Source organism: Zalophus californianus, chromosome 11, assembly GCF_009762305.2.
Source record: "Zalophus californianus isolate mZalCal1 chromosome 11, mZalCal1.pri.v2, whole genome shotgun sequence".
Classification (NCBI taxonomy): Eukaryota; Metazoa; Chordata; class Mammalia; order Carnivora; family Otariidae; genus Zalophus; species Zalophus californianus.
In genome coordinates, this window is record NC_045605.1 from 88,676,879 (window position 1) to 88,694,194 (window position 17,316).

At 43.5% G+C, this 17,316-nt stretch overlaps 1 protein-coding gene across 2 annotated transcripts; it reads left to right on the forward strand.

Annotated features, from left to right (window-relative positions):
• Positions 1-534: 534 nt before the first annotated feature.
• Positions 535-17,083, forward strand: LOC113914968 (developmental pluripotency-associated 5 protein-like). 2 transcript variants are annotated; one of them, XM_027580596.2, is made up of 2 exons: positions 535-656; positions 16,089-17,083. In XM_027580596.2, the coding sequence occupies exon 2, from the start codon at positions 16,110-16,112 to the stop codon at positions 16,629-16,631; it is 522 nt and encodes a 173-aa protein (XP_027436397.1). In that variant the 5' UTR covers positions 535-656; positions 16,089-16,109; the 3' UTR covers positions 16,632-17,083. The 2 variants fall into 2 exon arrangements, with proteins under 2 accessions (XP_027436397.1, XP_027436396.1); XM_027580595.2 differs by lacking the exon at positions 535-656 and adding an exon at positions 10,084-10,372.
• The last annotated feature ends 233 nt before the right edge of the window (positions 17,084-17,316 follow it).

A 17,316-nucleotide genomic window follows, 5' to 3' on the forward strand; every position in this document is an offset into this window, starting at 1 on the left:
ACACTGAATGGGGAATGGAGAGGCAGTGTCCCTCTGTTTTGTCAAAGACCAACTCTAGTTAGCCCTTCAGGCCAGATTTGTTATTGTAACCGTAGTAATAGTAATAGCAATAAATTGCATAACTCTAAACACTTTAGGTACAGTAGCTCATTTAATGATCCCAACAGCTCTGTGAGGAAAGTGAAGCTCCGAGAGGTTAATAACTTGTCTAAGGTAGAGCTGGTAAGTGGTGGAGTAGGGCTTAGAACCTCGACAGCCTTGCCCCAGGCTCCACGTGCTCCTTACTGAGCTGTCTCCCAAACTATTGGTAAGAGAGGAGCTGAGCTCTTAAAATCCCAGGTTATGTCTGTTTCTTTATCTCAACAATTCCAAAGTGAGTGATTCCAATTCTATATTGAGTTCTAGGTGAGAGGCGATTAATGAAGAGGGAGATCATCCCAGGTTCTGGGATGCCTAACAGGCTGGCTGGTCCTCTAGGGGATGAACTGGCCAAATCTGAAGGAATGTTGTCTTTTTAGATCTAAGGGTGGTGTTATTAAACCTGGGTCGTTTCCCGTCAGCCCGCTTCTGGAAATGGTGGGCAGCTGAAGCCAAGATAACAAAGACGATTAGAGGCCACTGAGACCTAACCAAGTCACAGACCTGAAGATGAAAAGGTGAGTCTTGTTTGAAATTGCATCTCCTGGGTCTACTTCGATACCCGAGCTTTCAGACAGAATTGTGGCACACACACTTCTCTTTATTTTTAAAAGGTAAAACATTGATTGTTCTGGAGACAAGAAACTCACCTTAGCTGTGAACCAATGCCCTGGTCTAATGTAGGGATCAGTTTCTCCATGGCTTTCTAACCCCCGGGCGATGTTTTATAGCAATTACCTGTACAACCAGTTGCTATAGTTACCTCTTGTCTACATGTCAAGAGGAGAAATATCTAGCTAGGCTAGTTAGCAGGGAAGCAATATGCACTGGGGTCTGACAAAAAAGAGAGGGACATGCAGACAAACATCCTTACCCACACAGCAATAAGTGTTGGAGCATCTGGCCTATTCACAGGCCCACGGTCATGTATCTCTACCTCCCTGCCCCCCTTTCCTACAGAGATCACTCCAGTTCATGGGGGTAAGCTCAGAACAGCCACGTTTGAAACAGGTGACCACATCGCCGGGTCGTAGCTGGACCATGGTGAACACCTGACCCAAGCTGGGGCAATCAGAGTCTCTCCCCTGGAAATCAGGGCTGGTTTTTCTAGCCAATTTATCTGGATAAATGGTAATACCTGTCCCGTGTAGGCTTGGAAGCCTATGGACCATTTTCTATCCTGTGGAATGAGGAGAAGGAAAAGGAGGTATGTGGACAGAGAAGAAACCTATTAGCAGAAGGAGTAGGCGGGGGGAGAAGTTTTGAGAGTTTTTCAGTTCTTGGTTCCTGTCTCTTTTTGAGTCATGATTACATTCCTGCCTTAGAGTTTTTTTCTTTCTTTCTTTTGCTGCTGCTTTGCACTTACTGGCAGGAATTAGTTTCTATTGCTTGTCACTAAACACACAGTCTGCTCTAATATACACTATCCTCAGGATCACCATTACAGGTTGAATTGGGTGTCCCCACCCCCCGCCAAATGCATATGTTCAAGTCCTGATTCTCAGTATATCACAATGTGACAGTATTTGGAGATAGGGTCTTTAAAGACATAATTAGGTTAAAATGAAACCCATTTGGGTGGGCCCCACTCCACACGTCTGGTGTCCTTGTAAGTAGAAGGGATTAGTATGGATGTACACAGAGGGGAGACCACATAAAGACACAGGGAGAAGGCAGCCATCCACGAACCGAAGAGAAAGACCCTCAGGAGAATCCAAATCTCCTGATACTTTGATCTTGAACCTCTAGCCACCAGAACTGTGAGAAAATAAACTTCTGTTGTTTAAGGCATTCCATCCGTGATACTTGGTTATGGTGGCCCCGGCGAACTAATGCAACTGTGGTCCAAGGTCTGAGACTATAATTCGTGTTTCCTCTTCCCCTGACAAAGAAAACTCAATAATGCAGTAACTGCTGCCGGTTTTCTTAATGGTGATCATTAAAGACAGCAGCAAAAAGATCTTTTACTTGGGCTAAAAAGTAAGCCAATAACTGGCATTCAAGGACCCTGAAGGACTACAGCTCCAGAGAAATACATCTTCTTAATGCTCTTGTTTGCCTTAAAAGTGTTCAGCTTCATGTCTTCCCAAAGAGAGGTGCCTGCTAAGCTTTAATTTTGCATGAGAAAATTATTATTTTTTTAACTAATTGGAAAGAATGGGAGCTCTTCCTTCCATTTATTGAAACGCAGGTGAAAACATAGCGAGTTGCTTTGCAGGAAGTACAAGGCCTTGCAGATCCTTCTCACTGCATTTGAGTTCTGAGGTCAGTGTATGAAAAGGCTTTTCCATCAATTATCATCACATCAGAGAACTATGCAGAGAAAAGTGTCCAGGTCTTGCTTTTAATCAGGTTGAGGTGTTTAGAGAAGTGCTGTAGAGACTTCAAAAAAAAAAAAAAAAAGTTTCGAGGAGAGGTGAAGGCCAAGAGTGAATAGAAAAAGAAAAAGATGTTGACTTAGCTGAGCTACAGTGGTGTTAAAAGGTCATGAGTAGAGACAGGCTGCAAAAGAAACGGGGGTACATCCTTTGTAGGCTCAGGGAACATGATTTGTGCTAATAGAAATGGGCACCAAGAGTTCTGGCATTTGTGTGTGCATGCCCCAAGGCAATTTGTCCCGAAGAGAGGCGAGGAGAGGGACGTTGAGGGCATTTTGTGATGTCTTCACGTTTCTGTGGAGCAACATTGGTTACCGCTAGAATATACGTGGCCGATAAGTTTCAACTCCCACAGCTCCGAATGTTTTGGAACATCCTCATCTCCCTTGGAGGGTTGTGTTGAGATGGATTCTGACGATGCATTCAGACTCAGTGGGAAAGGCTATCAGTTAGGGATGATTAATGTGTGGACACATGAGTGCTATGCAGGTGCCACCCCTGAGAGAAAGTCACAAACTGGTGGCCCATGGGATAAGTGCAGACTGAGAGATTTTGTTTGGCCCAGATGGTCTTCTAAAAAAAAAAAAAAAAAAAAAACCACACATGAGTGAAACATTTGGAAGTAGAGATTTAATTTAAGGGGCACCTGGGTGGCTCAGCTGGTTAAGTATTTGCCTTCAGCTCAGGTCATGATCCCAGCAACCAGGGATCAAGTCCCGCATCGGGCTCCCTGCTCAGCAGGGAGTCTGCTTCTCTCTCTGCCCCTCCTACTGCTTATGTGCTCTCTCTCTCTCTCAAATAAATAAATAAAACCTTAAAAAAAAGCCCTCACGTTTTCAACTTCTCTTAAAAACTTGTAAATTCCAGTAATATTAATTATTCCTACATAACAATAGGATGGAGCTGGGTAGTGGTTCAGTTCAAGGCTGACCCCTATGGACTCTGGAGTACGTCACCCAGGGTGGGCAAATGTGGTAAAGGCAGATGATCATTTGACAGAGAGTGTGAGGACTCGACCATGTTCACGGCATTTCCAAAATAAATTTTGAATGCAGTCTTTCCTGGAGGGGTTAGCAGCCTGAAGTTCTATAGGGATGGAGTGTGGAGTCCTCCTTGGTCTACTTAAGCCTAAGGGCGACTTCTGGGCATCATCTTTTATGAGTTGAAAAATGAGACATTTCATCAAACTACCAACTTATCTTTAAAAAAAATGGAATCAGCTGTATTGACTAAACCATTCCTTTGAGCTCTAAAGTCCCATAGCTGACTGTCTACTTGCCATCCTAATTGCGTCAAAGATAATGCAAAGATAAGTGTCCAAAACGAAACTTATGTCCTCCCTCAAATCCGGTCCTTTCTGACGTCTACCTCAGGGAATAGCCCCTCCCTCCATTCAGCTGTGAAAACTGGGAACTTCTTGCTCATTACCTGCTTCCTTTTTACCCCTTGCCAATTATTATGAAGCCCTGTAATTTTGCTCCTAAATATCTGTTGACGGTGCCCCCTTCTCCTTGGCTTTGCTGCCCAGACTCCTCAGTTCTATCACTTATTTGTTTGTTTGTTTATTAATTTAATTTCCATTACTTTTTGCCGTAACAATGGCAAAGACCTCCTCACTGGTCTCTCACACCCTGTTGCTCCACTCCAGATGCTCTTTCTTTCTTTCTTTTTAAAAAGATTTTATTTATTTATTTGACAGAGAGAGACACAGCAAGAGAGGGAACACAAGCAGGGGGAGTGGGAGAAGGAGAAGCAGGCTTTCCGCTGAGCAGGGAGCCTGATGCGGCGCTCGATCCCAGGACCCTGGGACCATGGCCTGAGCCGAAGGCAGACGCTTAACGACTGAGCCACCCAGGCGTCCCCAGACTCTCTTTCACACGTCAGCCACCCACTGCCATCTTTGCAAATCCCAGAATGGATCATGTCTTCTCCCTGTTGCACATAGATGGCTTCCTACTGTTCTCAAGATCCAAGGCCCACATTTCTTTGTACACACTTGCCTTCCCACAAAGCGTTGGCATTTGCTCTTAACATGCCTTGTGTAGCTTATCACCTTCCTCTCTTCCCTAGCAAATTGATCTTCATAGCAAAGCAAGTCACTCCAGTTCCCAGGCCAACGCATGGCTGGGGATATGTTTCTGTGAGGGAGAGAGAATACAGACAAATTATTTTGCTTTTCTTTGGGTGATTCTTGATTTTTAATTTCTTCTTTTGGGACTTGCTGTGATTGTAGCAGTCAATTCTGGACTTTTCCTGCCACTGAAATGTTAATCTTTCTGCAAAACTGATAGAAGAATAATTGTTTTACAGTCTTGAACTGAATAATGATGAAGTGGCACAGGACAAATTGGAGAGTCAGGCCTTCTAGTTCTGAAGGCAAATTTTAGAAATACTTGGTTTTGGGCTATAGCTCTATATGTCATCATGCCTTCAGGGGACCGGCCTCCTCTGAGTTGATTTTTTTGGTCTTAGGAGGTCAGATCCTGAATTTTGAGTAGCCCATACCACACTGATTAGAAGAGGTGGATAATGGTCTGTGGAGTTGCTCTGTCCAATATGGCAGTCACTCCCTAAATAATGACTATTTAAATTTATTAAAAGTAAATTGAATAAAAAAATCTCTTTCCTTAGTTGCAGTAGGCATATTTCAAAAGCCCAATATGCACATGTGGCTAGTGGCTGTCATATTAGACAGTGAAGATAATATCCTTGTGGAAAGTTCCATTGGACAGCATGCCATAGAGCTTTCCAGAAAGGGGGATCTTACTTGACATATATGATATGCTTACAGCAACAAGTTTTCTTTCAGTTAAAGGTAATTAATCTGCTACTTTAAGGGACAGTTGTCAATAATTGGCTTTCAGTGAAAACATGAGGAAGGGAAGTGAACCCATGTGGTCTGGAGGGGAGAAAATGGGTCAAATAATAAAACACGGAAAGCAGTTGATTTGAAGAGGGAGCCCACTTTAGGGATTCTAGGGGAATGGACTGAGGAAGGCCGGATTTGGGTTTCCCTGTATCATGCTGGTTCCCATGTGGACACAGACAAGATTATCATGTGATTTGTGTCCGCAGGAAACCACAATCTAGGGCCCTATTCCCGTTTCCATAGGATTGGGCTGATTGTCAAGGAGGAAAATGAGCAGTCCCCATACTGGGAACAGGACAATTAAATGCTAGTGATGTAGCATCATTCCAAAAATTCTTGCCTCTGTCATAGCACCTCCATTCACTTCTGAAGGACCTTTGACTTGTAAGTCGCCCTTATATCTACACTCTTATTTTATTGCTCCCCACTTTGTTTTCCTACTGAGGCTGTAGAGAAGTGGATAATTCTATTTTGGTGCTTGGTGTAGGCAGGTGATTCGATTACATTATAGTTGAGTTGAATGATTGCTATTGTCCTCCTGGCTAATAGGAATAGGAATAAGAACAGCCAATGTTTATTAAGGATTTACTGTGTGCCAGGGTTTGTACTGAGGGTTGCATAGGCTTGATCTCTTTCAGTACTTAGGATGAAATCTCTGATGTGGTTTCCATGGTGGGTCAGAATACAGGTCCCCATCCTGGCCTTACCATTTACTAGCCATGCCTGTTTCCTAATTAAAGGCAGTTCATGGTATTTAATTCACTTCTTATACAATTAAATGAATTATATGGAAATCACTTAGAATAGTGTTTGCATATAAGAAACACAACGAGACAGCACCTCACACTTCTCAGAGTGCCTGTTATCAAGAGGTAAGGTTGGTGAGGGTGTCAAGAGAAGGAACCCCTTAAACTCTGTTGGTGGGAATATAGATTGGTTCAGCCAGTAGGGAAAACAGAATGGAAGTTCCTCAAAAAATTTAAAACAGAATTACCATGATTCAGCAGTCCCATGTTCCAAAGGAAGTATACGTCTAAAGGAAATAAAATCGGGATCTTGAAGAGATACTTGGCACTCCCATGTTGATTGCAGTATTATTCATGGTTCCAAAGATGTAGGAACAATCTAAGTGTCCACTGATGGATAACTGGGCAAAGAAAATGTGTTATATATACAATGGACTATTATTCAGCCTTAAAAAGAAGGAAAGCCACCTTTTGTGACAACATGGATGAACCTGGGGGACATTATGCAAAGTGAAATAAGCCAGACACAAACACTGCCTGAGCTCACTTACATGTATAATCTAAAAGTCACTAAAATCTGAAACTAATGTAACAATCCTTTGACAAAAAAGTCAAACTCCTAGAAGGAGAGTAGAATGATGATTGTCTGGGTTTGGGGAAAAATGAGGACATGTCAGCCAAAGGGTACAAAGTTTCAGTTACACAAGATGAGTGGGTTCTGGAGATTTGATGTGCAGCACGGTGACTGCAACAACACTGTGTTGTATACTCGAAATTTGCTAAGTGGTTAGACCTTAAGTGTTCTCACTACCCCCCCCCCACTCTCACGCATGCACACACACATACACAAATGGTAACCATGTGAAGTAATGGACATGGTAATTAGCTTGATTGTGGCGATTCTTTCACAATGTACGTGTATGTCAAAACATCAAGTTGTATACCTTAAAAATATGCGATTTGTCAAGAAACAACACAAGAAACTTCCTTGAAAATACAATAATTATTTTAACTGGTATTTAATTCACTTCTATTAATTTCAATTCAATTTAATCTTTATTTTTTGCTGGTGAGGAAACATGGCTTTAAGGAGGTTAAGTAATGTTCCCAAGGCCAAATATTTAGTAGGAGGAGGTGCTGGGGCTAGATTTTGTCATTTTGATGCCAAAGTCCAAATGACTCCTTGCTAATGAATTTGACTATTACCTGGCCATGTCAACATGTTATCAAGTAAGATAATGTATATAGAAGTGACTTGAAAATTATTTAGTCAAGATGAAATTATCATGATCATCTTTAGCAAAAAGGACTACCTATGTGCTAACTTTGTCTCAGATTTATCACCCCAGCTACTTTTTTTTTTTCCCAAATAAGTAAATCCATTTTCTTCAGCTACTTAAAAAGGGATGTTATCATGTCTGTGACTTTGAGCAGAGGTCCTGGAGGGTTTCCAGCTTGTACTAAAATAATACGTTTGGAGAGCCGTCCTGAAGAGCAGGAATACAGCCTTTATAGAACTGAAGATACCAATTAGGGTTTCAGAATACTAAAGACTCCTAGATACTGGTTGGCAATTACTCGTCACGAAGATTTGTTGATGCCGATGGTGTCAGAAACTGTATTAGGCACCAGGAGTACAATAATAAATTAGACACGGTCCTTACCTTTGAGAGGCACAAACTTCAGTGGAAGAACAGGATCTGTAAGCCTTGATGGATGAGCAGGAGCTTTCTGAGGAGAGTAGAGAAGGCATTTTAAATGGAAAAGAGAAAAGAATAAAATACAGAGCCCTAAAGGAGTATTTCTTGATTAAATGATGAGTTGTTTGGAATGCTCGAGCTTAGGACACACAGGGTCAAGTCTCTGGAAATGAACTCGGACAGGAAGCTGTGTTGAGAATTATGCTAAGAAATTTGGACCCTATATGGGGTGCTAGGGCACTATTGAAGGTATTAGACAGAAGGATAACTAGATTAGACTTGTGTTTGAGAATGGTAACTTCGCACCTCTATGGGAGGGCAGGTGGAGGAGGGGGTGAGCCTGGAGTCAGAGAGAAGAGTCAGTGAAAGATTCTGGATAGTCCAGGTGAGAGTGACCTGGGTGTAGATATTCCGGGAGAGGATGGACTCAAGAAACATTTCGGAGAAAAAATGAGCAGGACTTGATGACTAAAAATAAAGAGCTAGGGAAGAGGAAGAACTAAAATTCATTTACTTGGTGCTTACTCTGTGTAAGCACCACGCTAAGCACTAGAGATCCAAAAACAAGTAAGGGAGGGTTCCTGTGTTTAAGGAGCTGGAAGGAGAGGCAAGGGTAATGATAAATATGTATAATGCAATGCCATGCACTGAAATCATACACAAGAAGCTGCCAACAACATTTCTAAGTTTTTTTTTTAGCTCCAGTGACTTGGTGAATGTTGATGTGTTCTTGAAGAAGAGAGGGAAAATGGAAGAGAAGTAGGCTTCTGGAGGTCTTTAATGCATTGGTTTTGTTGTTCATGAGTTGGTTGGAACTTACGATTTTCCAGCAATAGTCAGTCACAGTCTAGCTCATCCTGGATGTGCAAGAGTTACACAAAAAGAAAAAAAAAATAGTAGTTGTCTTTAAAAAACCCTGCTGGCATAATGCTTTTCCTTTTAAATGTTTTTGTTATGAATATAAAGAGAGAGAGAGAGAGAGAGAGGGAGAGAGCAAGAGAGAGACAGAGAGAGAGAGACAGACTATTAATTGCCTCTTTACCTCCCACAGTCCTAGCTTGGGTTTAAAACATTCTTCCTGCATTAATTAAGGGTTCTGTCTGTTCACCCTGAAAACTTCTGGTTCAATTATTTAAAAAAAGTAGAAATAGCACTGGGGCGCCTGGGTGGCTCAGTCATTAAGCGTCTGCCTTTGGCTCAGGTCTTGATCCCAGAGTCCTGGAATCGAGCCCCGCATCGGGCTCCCTGCTCGGCGGGAAGCCTGCTTCTTCCTCTCTTACTCCCCCTGCTTGTGTTCCCTCTCTGTCTCTCTCTGTCAAAAAAAAAAAAAAAAAAAAGTAGATATAGCACTGAAGATGCAATTTTCATTTTGCAGGTAAGAGGGTGATATCCTCCAGGCCTCATGATCACTGTCGCCCTCTAAAGGTCAGATTACGTATATCTCTACAGTGATCTTCCGTAATATGGATTCAACAGCAACGTATGGATAGGTGGAGTTTATTATGCAAAACATTCCATAATTTGCAAAGATTAATGAAAGAGCGTAAGTACGTTACATAAGTAGGTTACGTAAGTACGTACGTTAACCACTTGGACAGCAAGTTTAACAAAAGGTGGAAACGAGTACAAAACTAACTTAGAGCCTGTTCTAAACTCTGTATTCTTCTTCTTTTTTAAATAGAAAATTTCTTATAGGGAGCTCAACGAATTTGGCCACTGCTGTTCCAGTTTCAACACTCATCTGGAACTTCTAATATAGTAGTTCACTAAAGAACAATTATAACCCCGATGTTATAAATCAAGGATGACGTATGATTGTAGATTTTCCATACCAGAGTGGGAGAGAAGTTTTACGCATCACTGTGCCCAGGAGGAAAGAAAGTAAAACTTGGAAATAAACCTAAACAGATCCTCTGTGTGAGCATAAAGGAGGCAACTGAGAGCAGGTGTTATGTCCGGAGAGTGGTTCTCAACCTTTTGGATTTCACTGACTTACTGCGTGCTGGGGCTTGGGGGACAAGTATCCACTTATTTTGGCGATATGAAAACCTATCCTCTACTAGCACCCTGATTCACGAAAGGAGGTTTTCACACCAAGTGTAGGCAGGACTTTGAGGCAGGGATTGCCGCGCTGGCCACAAAAGCTGGACTACATTTCCCAGCTGCCCTGCAGGTGGACCTCCAGGCGAGGCGGAAGTGAGGTTCTGCGCTCGCTGTCCTGGCCCAGAAATCCCGCCTGCCGTCCTCTGCTCGTGTGCGGCAGATGCTAAGCCTCCCGTAGAGGCCCCGAAGCCCTAGTGGTGGCTGCGTCTCAGGGTGGCGGCAGCCCGTGGGCCCAAACGGCCACTGCCACCCCAGAACATCCTCACTCGACTCGACTCCACGTGAGCCGGCGCAGGGCTGAAACAGACCCTAAGGAGGGGACATTGGCCGGTGAAGCGGTGCCCACGTCTCTGGGAGCTTGATGAGGCTCATTCTGGGAAAGAGGGGAAAAATCTGGAAACGGGAACCAGCTGCTTCCAGATCAGCTGAAGCCTCCAGGTGAGGAACTGGTGCCCAGGTAACATCAATAGTTGTAGCAAAACAAAACAACCCTCAAAAACACAGACGAAAAAACAAAACCGATTTAAGAGAGAGCATGTCCCTAATCCCTCCTCCAGTCTTGCAGTCTCCTTGCGGCACTCCTTCCTGGCAAAACCTCCAGGAAACAGCTGGAAAAAGGTGAATGTGGTTTGCTGAATTCCAGCCAGAGCACCATAAAGCTGAATATGGAAAGGTGGGTTTTGAGAAGAAAGACAATAGCTTAATTGTCAGCACGGTAAGAAATATACTTTTATTGTATTGCACAGCTAAGATATTTGGTGGTTGTTACAATAGCTAATCAAAACAGGTCCCCAAACTAAATTTAAGTGGAATAAATTTAATTTCATGAAAACCCATTGTACTTCACTTTTTTTTTTTTTTTCTTATTTCACTAAGGATTTAGTGAAAAATCAGCTCTTGGCAGGGTTCATGGGGAGGTGTGTGAAAACCATTGGTGTAGATAATTCCATCTTTTCTTCTAAGTATGTTTGTATTCTCAGACATTTACAGATTCCGGGGTGTGGGTGTGGGAAAGGAAGGCATTTTGGTTGGGGGCAGGAACAAAAGGGGGCGTGGAAAATGAAGTGATGGTTTAGTACCTGCTTCCTTTGGATTCCTTGGATTGGGTTTAAGTTCCTCTGATTAGGGGAGTAGGAATAAAAAATGACCTGTTTGTTCGGAGAAATCTGGTGGAGGTACTGTGGTCAGTAGCTGGCAGAACAGTTCAAGAGAAACTTTGGATCCCAGAAGAGCTGCTTTGGGGTCCGAAATGTGGCATAGAGATGGGGCAGAGTTTATATTCTGGGTACTTTTTCATGGGCCTCAGCAATGCTCTGGCAGCCCAAGAATTGAGGGTTTTGAGTATATCCCGAGAAGCCACGTGAGCTGTCCTCTCTGGCATCAGCTCTGCACCTTCTCTCCCCTCTCTCACGGTCTCCTGTTTCTGGGACAGACCTGCTCCTACCTCAGGACCTTTGCCCTGCTATTCTTTTTCCTGAGGTGGTCTGACCTCAGATTCTACCAGTCTGTTCCTCACTTCCTTTAGGTCTCTGCTCAAATGTCATTTTATTAGCAAGTTCTTCTCTCTATAACCTGCTTACTCACACTCATCCGGGACTCCAGTTCCTATCTGCCACATTATATATTTCTTTATTTAGGGATTGTGTCTCCACACTAGAATACAGGTGCTATGAGAGCAGGGTGGTTTTTTTTTTTTTTTTTGTCTGTTTTCTTCACTTCTATATCCCTGGTACCTAGAAAAGTTCCTGGCCTATAATAAGTCCTTAATAAATATTAGTTGAATTACTACTGTTGCTGTTGCTGAAGGCACCCCTGACATGGACATGCTGTTTATTTCCATGACTTTTCTAAAATATACTTCCTATTTGGTTAGTCCTTTGTTTAAAAATCCTCAGGTGGTTTCTCTTTGCTTTCAAAATAAATTTCAGATTCCTTTACATGGCCAGAAAGGCCTTCTCAACTTGTCCCTGCTAATATCTTCAGTCCCGCTTTTGGCCACTCAATTCTTTCCACTCTCCTTTCCTGCCATATTGAAGTACTTGTAGTGCCTAGTGAAACCATGGTCTCTCTCATCCTCTGAGTTTTGCACCCTCAAGGCCACTTCTTCTCTGAAGATACTTTCTACCCCTCTCCTTTAGGCTTCAGCTTTAGAATATCATTTCTTTTGGAAAGATTTCCTACCCTCAAGGCTGGGTTATTTCAACACTGCATGATACTGATTTGTATCCTAGCACCCATCATGGTATATTTTGTTAGCCTAATCTATTATAATTTAGAATAAGACTGTCTTAGTCAGCTTGGGCTACCATAACAAAATATCATGACTGGGTGGCTTAAACCACAGAAATTTATTTTGCACAGTTCTGCAGGCTGGAAGTCTGAGATCAGGGTGCCAGTGTGGTTGAGTTCTGGTGGGAACTGTCTTCCTGGCTTGCAGTTGGCTGCCTTCTCTGTGCAGTCACATGGCCTTTCCTTGGGTCCTGTGCATGGAGAGACAGAGAGAGACATGACTTTCTCTAATAAGGCCACCAGTCTTATTGGATTAGGATCCCACCTTATGACCTTATTTAACCTTAGGAATTTTAACCTTAAACCTTAGGAAGTTCAACCTTTAACCTCCCAAAAGCCTATCTCCAAATAGAGTCACATTGGAGTTGAACATACGAACTTTGGCGGTGGGCATAATTCCGTTCATAGCAAAGATCCTACTTTAAATTGTGTTAGTTAAAATGTCAGACATCCACTGAATAGGGACTAATATATTTCCAGAAAAGGCATATGAGGATGAAATGGGAAAGAAAGATGAAGCTGAGTTATCAGGAACCCTGGGGGGGGTGGTTGGTGGGGAAGAGGAGATTCTGGGCATATGTGCCCACTGGGATGCCAGAGTCTCATGGGACTCTCTGAGGATAAGGCTCAGGATGTGATGGCTTTAGCCATCTTTGGCATGTTTCAGACAATGTTTGATACTGGGAGTACCTGTCTAGATCAATAATAGTCCAGGATGCCATCAGTTAAAAAAAGGAACAAATGAACAAGACCAGCGCTGAAGATCTGTAAGGAAGCGTAAGATCCAACTGTCAGAGGGTGGAACCAGATGGAGATCAGGACTGTGACCAACTTTATACTGAGGTGTTTGGCAGAGAAACAGGGAACCTGGGTCTTTTGTACCAAATACTTTGTTCCAAAGGTACTTGGTGTGGTAATGGGAAATAGGAAAAGCACAGCTAGGAAGGGCCCAGGGAGTGCTGTGTGTCATGGGTTCTGAGGACACTCCTGGGAATTTGGCAGTGTGGGAATCTCAGGCAGCTCCAGAGGAGTGTAGCAGCTGTAACTGAATCCTGGGTCCCAGGACTGGAAACCTTAGTTAACTCCTCATGATTATTCCTATAGTCCCAAGAGCCTTCTCACAGCCATGGCTGACTGGAGTTTCCAGAATAACCTCAACTACAAAGAAAAAGCCATTTCATAATAACTGGCAATTTTTATTATCAGAATGTCAAGAGCCTCCAGGGGAGAGAGCCGTGTAATGTCTCAAGCTTTGCACCCAGGCGTATAGCAATCACGGAAGTGCCTTCTCCGCAGGAGAAACCTTTCTTCCCTACTAGGAGGGAAGAGTTTTGATATCAAAACTTAGATGACCAAGGCAAATAGTTCTCCAGATTCCCACTGCCTCAGGCCTTCCACAGTCAAGGCTGGCGTCAGGTTTCCTAATATCTGAATTGTCTAACCTTTACATACCATAGGAGGATTGCCAGGATGTCTTAACAGAGCCCTCTCTCCTAGCAAAAGGAATCAGGTATTTATCTGCAGATGTGTAGGGCACTGAAGTAATTCTGCCTTCTAACTACCAAAGCCCAAGCAGTGGAAAAGATATGGGTGATTTCAAGATTGTTCCAAAATCACTTCATGGTTTAAATGGTTCCTCCTCACTTCATGGTTTCTGCCATTCTGATTTCCTCTTCAGCCCTCACACCCCAGGTGCCTATAAATTGTGACCAGCTTATGTTATTCTGCAGGATGCAGGAAGGCACAGAGGTTAGGAGTCCAGGGTTACTGACATTGGGGCTTCAGCTTCTTAAGCTTGAGCTCAACTTTCTTGCATGGAGAATGACTTTAATAAGAGTCTGTCTTCTTAAAGGGTCTTTAATGAAACAATGCATGTAAATGGTCACATAGTAAGCATCCAATAAATGTGAGATGTTATCACATTTACGTTTCCCGTTCTGGAGTGTACACTCCACGAGGACAAGAGAGGCTCTTAATTATCTCCAGGTCTTCATACAGTCTGTAGCACACGACAAGTGGCCAGTGTGAGTTCCGTGAGTAAGGAAGTAGACTATTGCACTTATCTGGACCACATCAGGCCACACCTGTCCCTTAGCTCCCTACGAAAAGGCGGAGATTCAGGGGCCTCTCATCAACAGTAATAGGCCTTATAAAATATATAATAAGTTGTGAAAATGCAACCTAGAATTTTAGTACAACATAATATTTCTTCACATATACTACTAACACAGCACTACTGTTTGCAGTGATCTCAAACATTTTTAATCTGAGCAATAATATAATTGTTCTAACTTGTAGGTGCCCAGGAGCCACCTGACATACTTCTTGCAATGTAGACTCTTGGGTCCCGTTACTGAGATTTTGAGTCTTGGGTCTAAATGGGGAGCCCAGGAATATGTATTTTTTTAAAGATTTATTTGTTTATTTATTAGGGGGGAATGCAAGTAGGGGGAGGGGCAGAAGGAGAAGGAGAATCTCAAACAGACTCCACCCTGAGCGTAGAGACTGACTTGGGCTCCATCTCATAACCCTGAGATCACGACCTGAGCTGAAATCAAGAGTTAGATGCTTAACCAACGGTACCACCCAGGTGCCCCAGGAATTTGTATTTTTAAAAAGCTCTTCAGGTAGGGGCACCTACATGGCGCAGTCATTTAAGCGTCTGACGCTTGGTTTTGGCTCAGGTTGTGATCTCAGGGATGTGAGGTCGGGCCCCTGGTCAGTTCCACGCTCAGTGCGGAGTCTGCTTGAGTTTCTCTCTCATCTCCCTCTGCCCTTCCCCACCATGCTCTGTCTCTTTCTATCTCTCTCTCTAAAATAAGTAAATCTTAAAAAAAAAAAAAAAAAGCTTCTGGGGCGCCTGGGTGGCTCAGTCAGTTAAGCATCTGCCTTCAGTTCAGATCATGATCCCGATCCCGGGGTCCTGGGATCGAGCCCTGCATTGGGCTCCCTACTCAGTGGTGAGTCTGCTTCTCCTTCTCCTTCTGCCTGGCACTCCCGCTGCTTGTGCTCGCCCTGTCTTTCTCTGTCAAGTGGATGAATAAAATCTTCTAAAAAAAAAAAAAGGTCTCCCAGTATTTCCAATGTATGAGGGTCTTGGACTAAACTTTGAGAAATACTGCTTGGTTCATTAACTGACAAGTTGAGTTGTGCTTGGGAAAAGCCACCTCCTGTGTATCAGTTGGGCCACCAAAAGTATTGTGGGAACAAGGGGTTGGCCACAGCAGTTGGAGCTGACACAGCGTGGGAGGAGCTGAGGAAGTGAAAGTGGGGGAGGGGTCGGAGAACCAGAGAGACAGTCACGGAACATGATGGAGACAGGTGAGCAGGTCACAGCTTGCAGGACATCACACAGCCTGTGCGTGTTGGCTGCCGAAGTGAACCTGCAAAGGAGGCCGGTAGAGAAATCAGGGGGAGCTGTTACCTCTGGAGGTTGGCTAGGGGCTACTCTTGTTTGGGGGGGAGCAGTGTGAGAAAGAGGAGCCAGAAACTGGGAGGTTGCCAGTCACCTCTGCCTGCATCTGTCTGTCACCACGTCTGTCCACTATGTCCTGAGAATGACTTCTTCCTTTCTCCTGCAAGTTCCTCCTTTGAACAGCTCTCAGCCAGATCCATACAGGGAGGAAGTTACTTGGGGACATAGTTGCTGGCTTTGGTAAAATGGACATAGCACACTCTGACATATCTCGATGCCCTAAAAATCACTGCTGTCGTGTCCTCTCCATCCTGCTGCTTCAGGCCTCGGAGTGCCAGACTGACCTTCACTCTTCCTCTTGAGTTTCTGTGTATTTCAGGAGCAGCCTGCAGGGAATTGAGAAGTTGCAAACCTTTATTAGAAGTTGCAACTCTTGCTCTCTTCCTGCAGATCCGGTCCTGAGTACGAGCAATGGCGCCCTTCAGGGTTAAGACCCAGCCCGGACCCCACAGCCCAGGAGCCAGCAAGAAGTGTTCCCTTTCCAGGAGTTGGCTCCTTATACACACTCAGCAGTCCTGGTGTAAGTTTAAGCACTTTCTGAAGCCATCAGTGCTTCACGTAGAGGCACGTCTGCTGGAAAAGATTTTCGGTCCAAGCAGAGTCCTCCTCCCGGGATTCGAGCGGGAGTTCAAAGTCCTGCTCCAAATGAGACAGCGCAACTCCGAGGGCAAGGTTGAAATCTTCATCATGGGGAGACGCCGGTACCGCAAGCGTGCCAAAAGGCTGATTCGCTTTTTGGCCGTGAAGCCGCGAAGGAAGCCGTGCGAAGGCACAATGATGCTCAGCCTGGAAACCATGAAGTCTCTTGAAAAAGAGAATGTTCATTCCAGTGCTTTCCTCTCCACCAAAGTGATGAGCAGCCTGGATGAAGCCATGCAGTCACTGGAAATAAGTCAGGAGACTGTCCAGGAACCTGTTACCAAAACAGTGTGATTTTTGTGATTAGAATCTTAGTGCAAGGGGTTCAGTCTGGGTCAGGAGCCTTACCCTTAGAGCCCATTCTGTACTCTGCCTTTGTTCCTGTGGCTAAGGGGAAATAAGTATTGTTAGTGGTCTATACACCTTTTTCCTTGCTAAACAAATAGACAGTTGTTTAAAGATTCAAAAGTGAGTTATAATAAAAAATAAACTTTAAAAAACATATATAGATAGAGATTAGTATTGTCAAGAAAGGCAGTCTTGCTTTGCATGCTCCAAGAAGGGAAAGAGCTAAGAATTAACAAATGGTTGGTTCTGCTTTTTCAGTGTTTTGTACTAGGTGGGTATAGCTAGGACCTTTAATGTTCCAGGGAGCTTTTGTAGATAAGGAAGAACTTTACTGTTTATTCTTTCATTAATGCTAATTTTGAAAAAAAATGTTACATTGATATTAAACAAGCTTTATAAACCCCCCAAAAAAAAAAAAAAAAGTTGCAACTCTTTGCATACCTGAGCGTATTTGGTATACACAGTGAGCTATGTCACAGTGAACTGCATCCTATAGCCCACCTGCCAGAGATAAATAATTAAAAGGTGGAAGATGTAACATGAGTGAAAGATATTTAGAATAATGTCATTAGGAAAATTAGCATTTTGGTGTTCCACCAAACATATAGGCAGACAGAGAAATGTGCCAAGG

Excerpts from the sequence above, each read along its gene's own strand:
- LOC113914968 (XM_027580596.2), top strand. The coding sequence starts at position 16,110 with ATGGCGCCCTTCAGGGTTAAGACCCAGCCCGGACCCCACAGCCCAGGA.